General features: G+C 39.1%; 1 protein-coding gene across 4 annotated transcripts in view; it reads right to left on the reverse strand.

The window, feature by feature from the left end:
• RABGEF1 (RAB guanine nucleotide exchange factor 1) overlaps nucleotides 1–18,718 on the reverse strand; it is a 35,933-nt gene that overhangs the window by 7,104 nt on the left and 10,111 nt on the right. The window contains exons 3-6 of one of the 4 annotated variants that reach the window (XM_065891867.1): nucleotides 12,360–12,526; nucleotides 5,155–5,236; nucleotides 4,130–4,262; nucleotides 2,768–2,859 (exon numbers count right to left, since the gene is read on the reverse strand). In XM_065891867.1, coding sequence (XP_065747939.1) covers nucleotides 2,768–2,859; nucleotides 4,130–4,262; nucleotides 5,155–5,236; nucleotides 12,360–12,526 — 474 coding nt within the window. Of the gene's footprint in view, nucleotides 1–2,767; nucleotides 2,860–4,129; nucleotides 4,263–5,154; nucleotides 5,237–12,359; nucleotides 12,530–18,718 lie in introns of all 4 variants that reach the window. The other 3 variants (XM_065891865.1, XM_065891864.1, XM_065891866.1) reach the window with 3 other exon arrangements.

Raw genomic sequence — 18,718 nt, forward strand, 5'->3', positions numbered from 1 at the left:
GTGTAAAAAGGAAGGGAACAGAAGGAAAAGGAAGGAGAATAAAGGGGAAAACCCAAGGGATTTCTCCCACACTCTTCATCTTGTTGTGAACACCACCCTTCCTAAGTATCCTTTAGCCTGAGAGAAGTTTCTTTTTGCTTCTGGATCGCCCACCCCAATGAGCAGTTCCATGATTTGCACTGCGCTAAAGTCTAAACTAGGAGACATGGAAAGAAAAGTAAACAAAACAGGAAACTCACCACTGTATTAGTTGTTCCTCTAGTAATGACCTTCCCTCTTCCCAATCTACCTGCTATTATTTACTTTTCAGAGTCCTCAGATACTGCTTTGCACCTTCTGTTCAGGGCTTTTAATTAGTATGAAAGATAGGGTTGAGTGTGGGTACTCTATCTTAGCAGATGTCCAGGCTTATCTTTAATGGGGTTTTGAAAACAAAGTAGGCTGTACTTCTAGGTCAGTCAACCTGGGCACTACTGACATCTGGACTGGATAATTCTGTTGTAGTGGACTGTCCTGTGCACTGAAGGATATTTAGTAGCATCCGGGGGTTCCACTCACTAGAAGACAGAGGTCAACAGAAATGGCAAAGGCCTCAACTCAGTGTATTTATAAACAAAACTGACAGTACTGATTAGTAGCACACAGGACAATTTGGAGAAATTTCACTGATTATCTCCATATTTAAGACCGTTGTTACAGACTGTCCTTTCTAAGGCTGACAAGTTTAGAGTAGGAAGAAAGTGATCATATAAACTTTGGTCCTCAGAGACAGAATGTGTCTGCACTTGGATTGGCAAGAAGAGGGGGCTAAGATGAGAGAGTGAGAAGGCTTTTAAAATTTTGTGGCTGTATTTTTACTATCAAAATATCTCTTGAAACACCATCTTAGATGCCTCAAAAGTTCCACCTCTCAAATTCTTTTTTAACATCTTTATTGGAGTATAGTTGCTTTACAATGGTGTGTTAGTTTCAGCTGTATAACAAAGTGAATCAGCTATACGTGTACATATATCCCCATATCTCCTTCCTCTTGCGTCTCCCTCTCCCCCTCCCTATCTCCCTCCCACCCTCCAAGCTTTGTGACCACCTAGAGGGGTCACAAAGCACGGAACTCATCTCCCTGTGCTATGCAGCTGCTTCCCACTAGCTATCTATTTTACGTTTGCTGGTGTATATATGTCCATGCCACTCTCTCTCTTCGTCTCAGCTTACCCTTCCCCCTCCCCATGTCCTCAAGTCCATTCTCTACGTCTGCGTCTTTATTCCTGTCCTGCCCCTAGGTTCTTCAGAACCATTTTTTTGGGAAAACTTAAGTACAAGTTTCAGGCTTCATCTTTGATCTCTTACGGATGTTCCCTGAGCAAAAGGTGGGGTTGGAGGTGGGTCTTGACCCAAAGTAGTCATTCATGGGACCCATGAGTAGCCTAGAAGAAAAGCTCTGAACAACAAAGTGGACAGTATTTAGTGAGGCCAATTAAACTCTACAAAGGGAAATACAGAAAATAATTCATTTCTTAATGAGAGCTGAAATGCAAAGACGTACAAAGAGAAGCAGAACCTGAGAAAGTGGAAGAATCATGTTAACCAGGAGATAATTCAGTCCCTAGAGGGGCCTTGAAGCTAAATTTCTGTGACAGCCTCACCTCCCTTCCAACTCTGAGAGTATCTTAAGCAACCCCCCCCACCATTTCTTCCCGTAACTTGAGTCTCTGGTTCTGAAAACCAGTGGAGGCTACTTAATGGCGCGCCTCCAGCATGGCTAACATCAGCTGGCCCACTCTCCTTCCTAGCAGAATTTCATTAACAATCTCTAAGGCATCAAGTCTTTCCAACTCTTCTCCTTAATTAAGAAGTTGGGCAAGTTGGATGTCTTCTCCATTAGGAGGTTTTTTTTTTTTCTGTTTTTTTTTAAACTTTTGTGTTGCACTTCTGCTGGATTATTCCTATGAATAAGAAACAGAAACCTTATTAGATGCCTGGACCTGTCCAGAATGTCAGAGCCACATCGATTTAGGGCACTTCATTTACTTCTTGAACAAACCAGAAAAGTAATTCAAAGCACATCTCTGATGAACAACTAATTAGAGGCATCATTTTTTTTTAAACTTTATGATCTTGTCATAGACAAAGATTTCTTAGATTTCTTAAAAAATACACACACACACACACACACACACACACACACACACATATATATTTTTAAATTTAGTTGTGCTGGGTCTTAGTTGCGGCTCACTGGCTCCTTAGTGGCGGCTTGCGGGCTCCTTAGTTGTGGCATGTGAACTCTTAGCTGCAGCATGCATGTGGCATCTAGATCCCCGACCAGGGATCGAACCTGGGAGGGCAGTCTTAACCACTGTGCCACCAGTGAAGTCCCTAGAGGCATCATTTTAATATATAATTCTAGCTTGGGCATGACCCTACCTCACCAATTCCACCTCTCAAAATTATTTTGAATATATAAATGCAACTGAGTTTTAAGAAATTTACCCTAGCTGTATTTGGCTTTAGTTCAATGCTCAAGAAATAAGTCATGGAAAATGAAGGGGGAAAGTGGTTTACCTGCCAATCTGCATGCTTCAAATTCATAAAACTAACACTCTTAAATCACTTTTACCACATTCCAACATAGCTTTGGCAGTTTGCATTTTAAAAGTACTTTAGGAACACTGTCTTTTTACTCACTGAAATAAGTATAGATTTATAAAGCCAAATGCTCACTTCAAGGGAAAAGCATCCAAATATAAAAGCTCTCAGTTTCACTGACCTGTAATTGCTTTCACCACCATATCAGACACTTCTGGAATTTCTTCATTAACAGGGACACAAAGCATCTGAGGTGTAACCCAGTGCAGGGCTCTACCGAGAGAGAGAAAGAGAGAGACAGTGAAAAAAAGTTCCAAGGATGGACTGTAAGCAATTACCTTGCCATTTCCTCAGTTAAGGGAATGGAGATGGGGCACCCCTGACTAATCAGGCAATCCTAGGCACACACACATGCTAGGAGCTCAGCTGACGTGCCGAAGTAACTGGAATCCTAAAACAAGGCTTCTCTTCTGCACTTATCACAAGAAAGCAGAAGACAATTTTTACCAGCTGAAATGAGATTATACTATGATTGAAAAGCACTTGATACTTGAATGAGGATCTGAGAAGCCTCTGCTGCTCCCTGGCCTTACTGTTGCCTTTTCGGCTCTGCCCTCGACTTCTGAGGCACACCAGAGCCTGAGTAAGAGGTCAACAAGCATGTGTCACCTCTGCCTGAATCACTGACATTCCTGGTCACATGCTACCTTTGCTCCAGAGATTCTGCTGCTGACCCTCACCACTTGCTTGACTAACACTCTCATCCTGCACCTCAGTCCAAAGCCCACCTAGTTACTTCTGGCTCTGTCTTCCATCTTCCCAAGATCAACTCCCCACTTCTGGTGAGACATCATCAAGTACAAAGCTACCAATTACCAGCCCCGCTGTCTGGGAACCCCATTTGCGATTCCTAGGCCCCTCTCCTCCAGAAGCACCTCATCATGCTCAGGCTTGGCCCTGTTCCCACATGTAGACGGCCTCTTTCCTCAGTGTTTTGCTGCCATTGGAATGCAGAGCACTGGGGCTCACTCTTCTGGCCATGGAAGAGTGGGTGCTTTGCGAAGTGTTAGCAACCCAGTGGTAGCGGAAAGATGCGACTGGAGGAACGGCTGAATCAAATCACGAGCACCCGTGGTAGGAATGAGGAGAAACGACACACACTGCCCTGATATGGATACTCACAGCTTCCTGCCTGACAAGACAGTTAGTGCAGTGAAATGAGAAAACAATGAAATTTCCTCCTGTTCCTTGGAGATTTGGGGGATTTAAACAGTCTCACATATCAAACACGGCTCTTATCTAAAGCTGCCTGGATTCAAATGAATAAGCAAGATGGTGACTTAAGCCTTTTCATCCCGTCAATTTACCACATTCCTTTTCTTTCTGACACCACAAAGGAGTTTATATGCTAAGGATGGCAGGTACCTAAGCTGTTACTTGCTCTGAAGGTTTGAAACTCAAGTGTCCTGTTTTCCTGCAATGCGTTCTTCCAACAGGAGGTAGTAAATAAATAACAACAAGAAAAAGCAGAACAATCAGCTACCTGATCCTTTTTTGAATAGCGAGATCTTTCTTCTCATCATCAGTAGTTTCTGGACAGAACACATATTTATAGAGACGAGTCATGATGTACTTTTCAATCTGATCCATTATCTTCTCAACTCTTTCTGGAGGCACTGAAATATCCAAATGGATATTTGAATGAAGGATGAACATTTAAAATTAAAAGTATGTTTTCACAGTACTTTCAATGTAGCAGAAAACTAATTTACCAGAAATACATTAAATATACTCAGAAACAAAAGTATAAGATGTTACATTAAAAAGTACCCTTTAAAAAGTTACCTCAACTTTTGGGGCTGCCTTTCATAGAACCCCTACTTCTAACTTAAACTGTGTGGCAGGACCTAACAGTTGTACACCCTGCCAAGTGGGAAGACCTCAGCATGGGTCATTCCCTATTGCTACATTAGAAAAGCACATGAAATTCCCAAGACTGATGAATGCTGGCAAGACTCACCCTTTCATTTTTCTGAGGTTTCCTATGAAACCTTAGGGGTTGCTCTGAGGTATACATATAGGGCAGATTTCTCAGATATACATGTACGCTAGGTACACGCTAAAATCTACATCAATGCAAGTCAAATTCAAGAAGAATCCCTAAAAACCTAAAGCACGGCCAGCGGTTCTCAATTTCTTTCCTGCCCCAACTCACATGAGGAACACATGGCCGTGAATAATGACTCATCAAGATGGCAATTCCAAGATGGGGGTTTCATTTAGAAGCCTCCCAAGGGGTTTTAATCTGTCCCTATCCCTAATGAAATTATTAAACATTGCTCAAGAAATTATCCAATTGCTTAATTATCTTGGAATGATATACATGGTGGTATTCAAAGACACTGTTAAGTATAACACCAGCTACCTGAATGTCAGTGGAGTAATTTACAGAACAGAGCAGGCAAACCAACCAAGCCTTTTGAGAAAGAGGGAAACTGCTAAGAGACTCAGCAGTAGGCCCTATGCAACTACCAGCAATCCCTCAAAGGCAGGCTAACAAGGTATTACCTTTTCCACGAGTCTGCATTCTCTCAGCCACATTCTGGTAAAAATCCTGAGTACACTCTGACTGTTCCTCAATGCTTAAATCCTGAAACAAAGGGACAAAGAGTCTGCTTAGTAGCTGAAGAAAGATCACGAGGAAAGCTCTAAATTTTACAAAACCCACTCCTTGAACTCATCTCAAAAGTACTTACAAATTAAATTAATGCTGCAGGGGAGAAAAGCCTGTCCATTAACATTATTTACAACATTCCATGACCTCTCACTTCTTTTTGCTGTATATACACATTTTTATATGGGTACAATGCATATTTTGATAATTTGCATGTTTATGTACATTTTGATTTATCTAATCTACTTAACCATCTGATGGCTTTATAATATTCCATTATATTAACCGATTTATTTAACCACTTCTACCACTGTGTACTTGTGTTCTTTCCCTTTTTTCGCTAATTATATATTGCAGCTATTAACAACTATGCGAAGATTGTTTCTTTTAGGTTATTTCTCTGTGATTCATTTTCAAAAGCGGCATTAACAGCTTAGTAAGTCTGGACAACTTTACAGCTCTAAACATCCATTGCTTCAGAAACTCCAAGTACAGTCATTAGCCATGTAGGTGTGCTTGTTTCTCCACAGCCCCTCTAACACTGGGCTTTATCATTTTTATTTGGTTTTACTGATTTTATAGGTGTAACACAAATATATATATTCACATATACTTTCTTCCAAAAAATATCGGAAGTCTATATAAAAGATAAACACAGTTCAGCACAATAACACAGAAAATGATAAAACAAAACATGGAGAGAAACAGAAACAGAAAGTAGAGCCAGGAAAGATAACACAAAAATGTATTCCTTGAAGATACAGAAGTTAGCAAAAAGTCAGCCCATAAATTTGTCTCTAACTAAACTTTCTAGCAATCATCACTAAGATGAAAAGAGTCACATAACTGAGTGTCCAAAATGTAAAAGCAAACTAATTCTTCAGGTGAAATTCTGACACCCAAATCAGGAATTTCTCCAAGGGTTCTCATAGATTTCATCACAGATGGGCATGAATACGGCCCAAGACATATTCCACAGGACTGCTTCTCACAGACCACCTCTGCACAGGCCAATGACACGGGCCAATAAAGCCCGAAGCACGCAGACCCTGATGCTTTGGCTACCTTAGAAAAGATGCCTTGGGGTGAGGTGACCAAACCTTGCCTATCTGCCTTCACAATGTCTCTCCCGTCGAACCTTCCCTGGTTTGGGTCCTCATTATCTCTCACCTGGAGTTCAGCTGCTCTCCCCACATTTGATCTTTCTCTTCTCAACTGACCATCTTATCTTATGATCTGGTCCCCACTTACCCTGCCAGGTTACCTACTGTTGAGAATCTGCATTTAGTTTTCCCACCTCTCTAACACTGTGAAATTATTCTCTGTCCAGATGACTTTTTTTTTTTTTTTTTTCCGGTACACGGGCCTCTGACTGTTGTGTCCTCTCCCGTTGCGGAGCACAGGCTCCAGACGCGCAGGCTCAGTGGCCATGGCTCACAGGCCTAGCCGCTCTGCGGCACGTGGGATCTTCCTGGACCAGAGCACGAACCTGTGTCCCCTGCATCAGCAGGCGGACTCTCAACCACTGTGCCACCAGGGAAGCCCAGTCCAGATGACTTTTACTCCTCTCCAATCCTCCAACAGCTGCCCAAGGAAGTTCCACAGTACCTCCTTTAAGGCTCAGTCCACATCTTGCCTCCTCTAAGAAGGTGCCCTCCATTCCCTCAGTCAAAATAACTTGGCAGGCCTCACAGTACTCAGAGCGCTCTGTGACCACCCTGACTGCACACTTGTTACTGCCTGAATGTTTTCTAATACCGTTAAACCTTTCTCTGGTCATTAAGCACAATTCTTCAACAGCTGAATTTAGCTCCTCTCTGTAGGTGAAACAAATCTTAATCTGCTTTCTCCTAAGTTTTTTCCCGCTTAGCTCTTTTATTTGGCTGGCATGTAAGGTTCAAAGTATGAAAAACAGACCTTAAATAATCTGCATACAAACTTCCCTTTTTCAGCGGCAATTAGTAAAAAGCAATCCTGTTCCCCTTTGTTTTCCAATTCTCATATAATTTGCTCCTGAGAAACTGAATTTATTTCTGGAATCCCTAGTTTATTTCACTGCTCTCCTTCTCTCTACATATTGAATATATATATATGAAAATCATATGTAGTTGTGGTAACTTTCATTTTAGTATATTTTGAAGTCTGCTACATTTAGAAACCTTCCCTCACAAACCCTTGCTTCCTTCTTTTTCTAGAATAAACAATGTAACATTGTAATTTAATATTTTAAGTGTTCATATTGACCTGCAAAGTATTTGTAAGTTTATCTTTTTGTTTTCCTCAGCTAGATCCAGGATATTATACTTCCTCAGCTAAATCCAAGATAAAATCGAGAAACAGTCTTTTAATTCTTTGAATGAGACTCTAACTTTCTATATTAGATTAAGTTATTATTTAATATTTAATCTTTTTATTGCTATTGTCTTTAAAAATTGCTATTTTTTAAAAAATGTGCTAGGCTCTTCAGCTTTTTATCTCTGGCATCTTGTACTATAACTAAATTTTGTGGATTTATCTCACCATGTTGCTAAACTTATACCTCTATGAGTATTCTGTTTTCCCTCGGATTTTCCGGTAAGATTATTTTTCCCCAATTTCTGGAAAATGATATTTCTATCCATTCTAAAAACATTTACTACATGGTTAATAGACTTGCCAGCCACTGTACAAGACAATAATATAAAAAATATTAAAATTCTCAGAGGGCATTCAGGTTCAACAGGAAGATTGAATGCACATAATTCAGTACTTTCTGCAATGGATTATCTACTTAGGTAGCTGGCTACCTTGCATTTGCACCAAACCGTAACACTAAGAACACACTTCATTCTTGTGATTATTACTAGTACTTACTTCTAACCAGAAACCGTGACCTCCTTTTAAAGGCCTAAATGGCTTGTTTTACAGGTGGCAATGGATCACCTATTCCTACACCAGTTCCACACAATCACTAATTTTGTTACAATTCAGAAAACTCCTTTTTATATCTCTATTTCTCTTGCAGATTTACACTTCAGTCCAGTGTTTAATTCGTAATGTGAACTCCCTTGCCACTCTGTCCTCTTTTCCTGCTTTAGATTATTTGGAGGACTTACCACTGTTATATATTATAAATTAGTTTACTGTCTATCTCCTCCACTAAAATGTCAGCTCCATGAGGGCACTGTTCACTACTGCACCCTTGGTGCCTACAATAGAGCCAGGCAGAGTGCTCAACACTAGTTGAATGAAAGAAAGAATGAAAGTGGCCATTTACTACTGTTCCACCCTTTATAATATTGTAAAGATGTGGGGAGACAATTCTACATAGACCTCTCCTATTTCTACACATCTTGTGAGGAGAGACACTGACTGCCTTTGTTCTGCACCCTTTTCAAGGATAGCTGTATAGCAGACAGGACTGGAAGACAGAGGTAGAGCCTCCCTTAAGTGAAAAGGGTAGATTGTTTACTGTCTAGTATAATAATGTTTCTCTCTGGGGCAAAGTCAGGCAAGCTCATGGCCCTATAAAAGATCCTCTTCTCTATTATAACTTACTGCATGTGCAGGCATTACCTGGTCTTCTTTGCACTGCCCTGTGGGAATTGATATGTAGGGAATTGGTACAAATGCTGATATACTCTGGTTATTGCTAGTGCCTTAATAAACTGGCCTTTTTTTTTTCTGACCCAGGAGGCTTGCGTCTTCTGCCAGTATCCATGAAACTATGGCAGGCTAACTTAACTTGCAAGGAGAGTACATCTCAGATCCTTCCAAGTTCTTGCCAAAGGAGCTAAGTGATATGATTGTAGGTTTGTGCTGGTAAATTCTTTTAAAGGTTTTTTTCATAGTTTTCTAAGAAAAAACACAGTCTAGCAGTGTAAATGAACCCTTTTCTTTAAGTATTCTCTAATACTTTCTTTAAGTATTCTCTAGCCAATGCCTGGGATCATCTTTTCTATAATGTCTGTGTAAAGCCATTTTATTTTTTTTCCTAAAAAACTTTTTCTTTGTAGTGTAAAAGTTTGACAAGTGGGTATATTCCTTTGAATATTCCGAGAGGTTCTCTGTGTTCTTTCTTAACTGTATGGCTGAAATCTTTTCTTCCACCTCCATTTTGAAAATCTTTGACTATTTCCTTAATTATGTTTTCTGTGTATTTCATCTTTAGAAACTGGATCTCCATGATCTGTTTTCTGGATTAATTTTCTTTTGTACTACACTTAACTGTTTGATCTATTTAGGTTTTAACTTTAATGTTCTTTTTTTTTTTTTGTATTGCTACTTTCTGCTGCCTTCAATAATTTTTTTTAGGAAACTAAACACATTAGGGCTTTATTCCTCCTAAATAAAACTTAAAATTAAACATTAACATTTAAAGTACGACAAGCATGCAGTCCTCAGATTTTAAGATAGTCCACCTTATCAGGGAATATACCTTGAGGTCATGTAGAATACATGCTTCTGCTCTCCTAACAGTAATTACATAGCAGGGGAAACTACTCTTTGCACACACATATGGTTTAGAATTGTAAATCTATTTTAAAATATAGGAGAACACCTAACTTTTTACTTATTTTGAGGAAGAGAAGATATAGCCATATTTTAAAGTATTACATTTTCTTTCTCCTCATTCAGGTTTAGAAAACAGTTTTTCAGGAGAATTAATATCAGAAAAACTTTAAGTATATAATATAATCAATACCAGACTTGTACAGAATGAATGGCTGGGAAAAGAACACTGAAATCAGCAAAAGGTCTTAACATTGTGCTTGACTGCTTCCTGCGCAAGGAAAAAGAGCATATTTGAACTACTACTAATAAAGAAATCGTGTTTTAAAAACAGCATTGAAAAACCCAGAAAGTTCATTTATTAAAAAGCTTTAATGCAAAAATATCCAATAAATTAAAGGGTCTGAATTTTGAGGCAGCAGAGGGTTACAAAGGTTATACTTTTAAAAATGGGGCAAAAGCTACACTTTCAGAACAGGGGGAAATGTATGTGAGGGATTTATCAACAATTAGCAAGGACAGGATTTAAACAGTTTGGGCAGCAAAAGAGTTTCTCTAGGAGTCTTATTTACTTTGATTTAACTGTGGTCTGTGTGTTTTGAAAATATTTTCATATGAATAAATTTGTGGAAAAATATTTTTTTACCAAGTCAGGGAGCTTATTAAGTTAGAAAATATGGTTTTCAAGTTATGATGGGAAAGGTGAACATAATGTTCACCTTTGAACATAATGAAAGGTCTACATAATGTTTTAAAATTACCCTGGGCACATACAGTTTTTCGTCCAAATGACAAAGAAATCTAGACATTCTTCATTTCACTGGTGACCATATACATCCCTGAGTCCATGGCCACTCTTAAACCTATTTGAAGCTTGGTTCTCACAGTGAGATTCTTAAATTCTAGTTATGTAAACTAAATATGTAACAATAATAAGTTTAAAAAACTAAACCTTGTAAATTCTTCTTTAGCTTCTTCTTAGCACCCCACTCCCTCCCCCACCTTCTCATTTTCTCAATAAAATTTAAATTCTTGCTGTGGTAACTTCAAAGAAGAAAAAAGTAGCTGATGACAACTATATGTTCAACATAAATGAATTCTGTGCTAATGATGTCACTGCCTGTCTTGTGTGTAATAGAAAAATCTCTTAAAGAATGTGAAAAGGGACTACAAGGGACCGTTAAGCAGCTAATGAGATTAATCAAAAAGAAAAAAGGGTAAAAAAATAAACCCTCGGGCGTCCCTGGTGGCACAGTGGTTGAGAGTCCGCCTGCCGATGCAGGGGACACGGGTTCGTGCCCCGGTCCGGGAAGATCCCACGTGCCGCGGAGCGGCTGGGCCCGTGAGCCATGGCCGCTGAGCCTGCGTGTCCGGAGCAACTGGAGAGGCCACAACAGTGAGAGGCCCGCTTCCGCAAAATAAATAAATAAATAAATAAACCCTTCAGCTTCTGAAGAGTCTTAGCAAACAACATTAGTTGAAAAGTCAAGCGTTACATTGCAATACTGCAATGTGTGTGGATTATGTAGGTGCTGAATGAAATTTCAGCCAAAAGAGATACCTTCTGGGAATGAGGAAATTAAAAAAAAAAAATCTCGGTAGAGATATTAAATGTTTCCTGATAAAGATAAAATGGCTGGAAAAAATTTAATGCAATTCTGAAAATACTTAATTTTCTAGACTTGACCCGTATGTGGTAAAAAGGTTGCTCACCACTGGGCATACACTAGGACTGGAGAAAAAAGGAATGAAGAGGAAAAAGATGTGGGCAAGAGTGGTTCATTGTTGAAATTATGGGTTAGAAAGTACAGGTCAAAGACACATGTGTGGAAGACACAAGGTGTTATCCAAGTGACCTTGGACAAGTCACTTATCCTCTCTGGTTCTCAACTTCCCCACCTGTAAAATAAAGGGACAGTAACTATATAGTTGCTAAGGTCCCTTTCAATGTTTAAATTTTAGCTTTCCCTTCTCTACCTGAGAAAGGAGAGGAAAATTAAAAATCAATACAGGGCTTCCCTGGTGGCGCAGTTGAGAGTCTGCCTGCCAATGCAGGGGACACGGGTTCGTGTCCCGGTCCAGGGAGATCCCACATGCTGTGAAGCGGCTGCGCCCGTGAGCCATGGCCACTGAGCCTGCGCGTCCGGAGCCTGGGCTCCGCAACGGGAGAGGCCACAACAGTGAGAGGCCCGCGTACCGCAAAAAAAAAAAAAAAAAATCAATACAAAACAAAACTAGATAAACCTAAAATGATTACTATTGGTCTAATGACTGTTACTTAGAGTTCAAGGTCTACTATGGCTCTCTTGGCAGTTTACACTATTTACAAGGTGACAAGTTAGGAAGGCTTATCACTAAAGTACACAACATAAGTAGCTCTGATGCCAGACGTTCCATGCGAAGATGATCCAAACACCATTGAGTTGCAGAGGAAAAGTATTAGCCTAGGAGGTGTGTTTAACTTGGTTCAGTGACATTTCTCAGGTAAGTCACTTAACATTTCTGGGTCTTTATTTTCTCAGTTGTAAAATGACAAAGTTGCACTACATTATCTCTAAGACCTTTCCTAAAACCAAAACTCTATGTTTCTAAGTGGTTCCCAACCTACCCTTTTGTAATGCATTGTTTCCAAAAACAGCTTGGTCTGCTTATAGATTTCTTGGCCTGTCTTGTGGAAGGTCTTGAGAAATTCTATGAACTCTTTAGACACTCTATCCGTTTCAATGCTGGTTTGCCGGTTTATAGAAGGACTGGGAGCTTTTGGTTCCTGAATTTCTGCTGGGAAAATTAAACATAGTAAGTTTCATTACACAGAAGAGCCATGCATGGAATTACTTTCAGTATCTAATTTAAGATTATTTAAATTATGCTAAATCAAAGTTAAACTTGAATTTAAATTATTTTATGTTTAAATATTTGGATTTTCCTTAAAGTAAGCTAAATCTATTTTATGAGTAGGAAGTACAATTAGATAAAACTATGTATCTAAAAGATACTCCTATTCAAATAAAGGTGCTCTATCAGTATCTTCTTAGCCAAAATATATAATGCTTTGATCTATATATTTAATCGTTAACACTGAAATGGCATTGCTATCTTGAATAACTCTCTCAAAGACTGCATGAATTTACAAAACCAGTCAACATGTAAAATAACAATCAGTAGAAGCACAAAAATTATAGATGACTTCTACAGAAGTCATCTATAGACAAGCTTCCCAAATCCACTTGATTTGCCAAAAAGGCAAAGAGATGAACAATTTTTATGTGGAGATGAACAATTATTTACCCACCATTCAAACTTCAAGTCATACTGCTCAGAGTGAAAGTATGCATCCAAAGTAGCACAGTGACCATGACAGAGCAGAGGCAAGAGAAGCAAAAAAAAAACCACTGTCCAATCAGTTGGCCACACAACTCTTTGCCCTCTTCAAATAAATACACTGAAAGGAAAATAAGACCTTTACATAACAGAGATAAGGGTGTTGTAATAGGGTAAGTGCTCTCAGAAAACATGAAATATCACTTGGTTTCTGATCACCTTCTAAGCCTCCTGATTTTGAATTGTGCTCTCTAATGCAATACCTGAAAGGAATTAAAGTATCTCATATACCCATGATCCTTTTCTATACACACACAAAAAAAGATAATTAGGAAGAAAAAGTACCTTTTGTAGGTATTAAAATCAACCTATTACATGCTTTCTCAGAGCAATTTCTTTTTTTTTAACTGAAGTATAGATGATTTACAATGCTGTGTTAGTTTCTTGTGTACAGCAAAGTGATTCAGTTATATATACATATAAATATATTCTTTTTCATATTCTTTTCCATTATGGTTTATTACAGGATATTGAATATAGTTCCCTGTGCTATACAGTAGGACCTTGTCGTTTATTTTATATACAATAGTTTGTATCTGCTAATCCCAAACTCCTAATTTATTCCTCCCCTACCCCCTTTCTCCTTTGGTAACCATAAGTTTGTTTCTATGTCTGTGAATCTGTTTCAGAGTAATTTCTTACAACCTTATTTTTTGAACTTTAGTATCTGAAATACATTTTAATGATGTAGCAGCAATAAAGTTTTAAGATAATAAAAGCATTACCCCTATTAGAGTGACTAGTTTATTCAAGTGAGACAAACACACACAGATCATGTAAAAATATACCTTAACTACATAGGTCAAACTAAAGATTCCACCTCTCACTTCAAAAAAACCCTTTTCCAATGTACACAAATCAATGTGATACACCACACAAACAAAAGAAAAGACAAAACCACATGATCATCTCAACAGATGCAGAAAAAGCATATGATAAAATTCAACATCTATTCACAATAAAAACTCTTACAGGGCTTCCCTGGTGGCGCAGTGGTTGAGAGTCCGCCTGCCAATGCAGGGGACACCGGTTCCTGCCCCGGTCCGGGAAGATCCCACATGCCGCGGAGCGGATGGGCCCGTGAGCCATGGCCGCTGAGCCTGCGCGTCCGGAGCCTGTGCTCCGCAACGGGAGAGGCCACAACAGTGAGAGGCCCGCATACCGCAAAAAAAAAAAAAAAAAACTCTTACCAAAATGGCTATAGAGGCAACATATCTTAACATAATAAAAGCTATTTATGACAAACCCACAACCAACATAATATTCAACGGTGAAATGCTGAAAGCCTTCCTGCTAAAATCTGAAACAAGACAAGGATGCTCATTCTTACCACTTCTATTCAACATAGTATTGGAGGTCCTAGCCACAGAAATCAGACAAGAAAAAGAAATAAAAGGTACCCAAATTGGAAGAGGTAAAATTGTCATTATATGCAGACGACATGATAGTATACACAGAAAACCCTGAAGACTCCATACAAAAACTACTAGAACTGATAAACAAATTCAGCATGGTAGCAGGATACAGGATTAACATAAAGGAATCTGTTGCATTCCTTTACACTAAAAATGAAATATCAGAAAAGTAAAAACAAATAAAAACCCTTTAAAATCACATCAAAAAAAAAAAACACAAAAAACTTAGGCATAAACCTGACCAAGGAAGTAAAAGACTTACATGCTGAGGACTATAAAACACTGATAAAGAAAACTGAAGATAACTCAAATAAATGGATCCCATGCTCTTGGATTGGAAGAATTAATATTGTTAAAATGGCCATACTACCCAAAGCAATCTACAGAGTTAATGTGATCCCTATCAAATTATCCAAGAAATTTTTCACAGAACTAGAACAAAAATCCTAAAATTTATATGGAGCCATAAAAGGCCCAGAATTCCCAAAAGCAATCCTAAGTAAAAAGAACAAAGCTGAGGGCATAACCCTTTGAGACTTCAGACAATACTACAAAGCTACAGTAATCAAAACAGTGTGGTACTGGCACAAAAATAGACATATGGATCAATGGCACAGAACAGAGAGCCCAGAAATAAACCCACACAGCTACAGTCAATTAATCTTCGACAAAGGAGGCAAGAGGGACTTCCCTGGTGGTTCAGTGGTTAAGACTTCATGCTTCCACTGCAGGGGGCATGGGTTCAATCCCTGGTTAGGGAACTAAGATCCCATATGCCAAGCAATGCAGCCACAAAACAAAACACACACACACACACACACACACACACACACACACACACCAAAACAAAGACAAAGGAGGCAAGAATATACAATGGAGAAAAGATAGTCTCTTCAGCAAGTGGTGTTGGGAAAGCTGGACAGCCACACGCAGATCAATGAAGTTAGAACACATTCTCACACCATACACAAAAATAAACTCAAAATGGCTTTAAGACTTAAGTGTAAGACATGACACCATAAAATTCCTAGAAGAGAACATAGGGAAAACATTCTCTGACATAAATCGCACCAATGTTTTCCTGGGTCAGTCTCCCAAGGCAATAGAAATAAAAGCAAAAATAAACAAATGGAACCTAATCAAACGCATAATATTTTGCACAGCAAAGGAAACCAAAAGGCACAAAATGACAACCTACAGACTGGGAGAAAATATTTGCAAACAAAGCAACTGACAAGAGCTTAATTTCCAAAATATACAAACAGCTCATACAACTCAGTAACAAAAAAACAAACAACCCAATCAAAAAATGGGGAAAAGACCTAAACAGACATTTCTCCAAAGAAGAAAAACAGATGGCCAAAAGACACATGAAAAGATGCTCACCATTGCTACTTACTAGAGAAATGCAAATCAAAACTACAATGAGGTACCACCTCACACCGGTCAGAATGGCCATCATTCAAAAGTCTACAGGGCTTCCCTGGTGGCGCAGTGGTTGAGTGTCTGCCTGCCGATGCAGGGGACATGGGCTCGTGCCCCACTCCGGGAAGATCCCACATGCCCCAAAGCAGCTGGGCCCGTGAGCCACGGCCGCTGAGCCCGCGCATCCGGAGCCTGTGCTCCGCAACGGGAGAGGCCACAATGGTGAGAGGCCCGCGTACCGCAAAAAAAAAAAGTCTACAGGAATGCCCTGGCAGTCCTGTGGTTAGGATTCCATGCTTCCACTGCAGGGGGCACAGGTTCAGTCCCTGGTCAGGGAACTAAGATCCTGCATGCAGCACTGTGTGGCCAAAAAAAAAAAAAATTCAATTAAAAAGTCTACAAATAACAAATGCTGGAGAGGGTGTGGAGAAAAGGGAACCCTCCTACACTGTTGGTGGAAATGTAAACTCGTGCAGCCACTATGGAAAACAGTATGGAGGTTCCTCAAAAAACTAAAAATAGAGTTGCCATATGATCCAGCAATCCCACTCCTGGGCATATATCCAGACAAAACTGTAATTCAAAAAGATACATGCAGGGCTTCCCTGGTGGCACAGTGGTTGAGAGTTCGCCTGCTGATGCAGGGGACGCGGGTTCGTGCCCCGGTCCGAGAAGATCCCACATGCCGCAAAGCGGCTGGGCCTGTGAGCCATGGCCGCTAAACCTGCGCGTCCGGAGCCTGTGCTCCGCAACGGGAGAGACCACACCAGTGACAGGCCTGCATACCGCAAAAAAAAAAAAAAAAAAAAAGATACATGCAACACAATGTTCACAGGAGCACGATGTACAATAGCCAAGACATGGAAGCAACCTAAATGTCAACAGATGAATGGATAAAGAAGTGGTGTATATACACAATGGAATACTATTCAGCCATAAAAAAGAAAGAATGCCATTTGCAGCAACATGTATGGACCTAGAGATTATTATACTAAGTGAAGTAAGTCAGAAAGAGTACGACAAATACCATATGATATCACTTATATGTGGAACCTAAAATATGACACAAATAAGCTTATTTACCAAACAGAAACAGACTCACAGACATGGAAAACAAACTTATGGTTACCAAAGGGGGTAGAGGGTGAGGGAGGGATGAAGTGGGAGTTTGGGATTAGCAGATACAAACTACCACATATAAAAATAAACAACAAGGATATAATGTATAGCACAGGGAACAAAATTCAATATCCTGTAATAAACCATAATGGACAAGAATATGAAAAAATAAACAAACAAAAAACCCCCTTTTCCCCTCTAAACTGCATATTGATATTAAGTAGTTAGCAGATCAAAACTGCACTTTATGGGTTATCTTTCCAAATCACGTATCTGCCTATCTTCTAAAGTATCAGGTGCTTCCTAACTATGATTCAAAATGGAGAAGCCCTGGGACTTCCCTGGTGGTCTAGTGGTTTAAACTCCACGCTCCCAAAGCAGGGGGCTCAGGTTCGATCCCTGATCAGGGAACTAGATCCCACATGCTGCAACTAAAAGCCCACATGCCACAAATGAAGATTCTGCATGCCGCAACTAAAAGATCCCGAGTGCCGCAACTAAGACCTGGCACAGCTGAATGAATGAATAAATTAATTAATTTAATTAAATTAAAGAAAAAAAATTTTTTAAGTTATGAAAAAAAATGTAGACACCCTAAAAGAATTCAATCATATTAAAAGAAAACATAAAGAAGAGAAGGGCACATAAAAACACACTATATGTATGGCTAAAAATGACTGTCAAAAGTCAGACAACCAACTGGAAAAAATGTTTGTAAGCTATATCACAAAGGGCTGTTCTCCCTAATATACAAGGACTCCTATAAATATAGAGGAAGAAAAATCCAACGGTTCAATAGAAAAATGCGTGAAGAATACTAACACTGCACAGAAGGGAAACATAGATGGATCTTAAGCATAGGAAATATACTCAATCTCACACACGATAACAAATGTGCCAATTAAACCTACTAGTATTGTTGTACAGCAGAAACTAACACAACATTGTAAAGTAATTATACTCCAATAAGATTTTAAAAAAAGACAAAGAAAAAAACTATTATTAGAGGTCATTTTAAAAATTAACAAGTCGGCAAAAATCTGAAGTTTGATGTTGATGAGGATACAGGGGAAAAGGCACTTATACTATGGAGGTAGGAATGTAAAATGACACACCTGCAATGGAATGCAATTTGGCAATAATCATCAAAATTAAAAATACATTTATCCTATGACCCAACAATTCCATTTCTGAGAAATTTTCCACTGACATAATTGCACATGTACAAAATGAAATATGTACAAGGCTACTCATTTTAGTACTTGTAAAAGGAGAGGTCTGAAGATGGCATAAACGGCCACTACTAAGAGACTAAATAAATTTTGGCTTAATCCATAAAGTGGAATATTACGTAGCTTGAAATTTTGAAAGTATCCTTTTTATGTACCGATAAGGAAAGAGTTCTTAAATATATTGCTAAGCTAAAAAAGCAGGGTATGCGTAGTGTGCTTTTATGTAAAATAGGAGGACTGGGATAAGAACAAATGTCTTTATAAATGAAAACAAAAGAATGACACACAAATTAGTAACAAAAGTTGTCTGAATATGGGGGAAGGACTGGGAACTAGACGGGTGAGGGACCATATATACCTTTTATTTTTGAGCCATTTGGATGTACTACCTTTTT

This window comes from Phocoena phocoena, chromosome 15 (assembly GCF_963924675.1).
Source record: "Phocoena phocoena chromosome 15, mPhoPho1.1, whole genome shotgun sequence".
Classification (NCBI taxonomy): domain Eukaryota; kingdom Metazoa; phylum Chordata; class Mammalia; order Artiodactyla; family Phocoenidae; genus Phocoena; species Phocoena phocoena.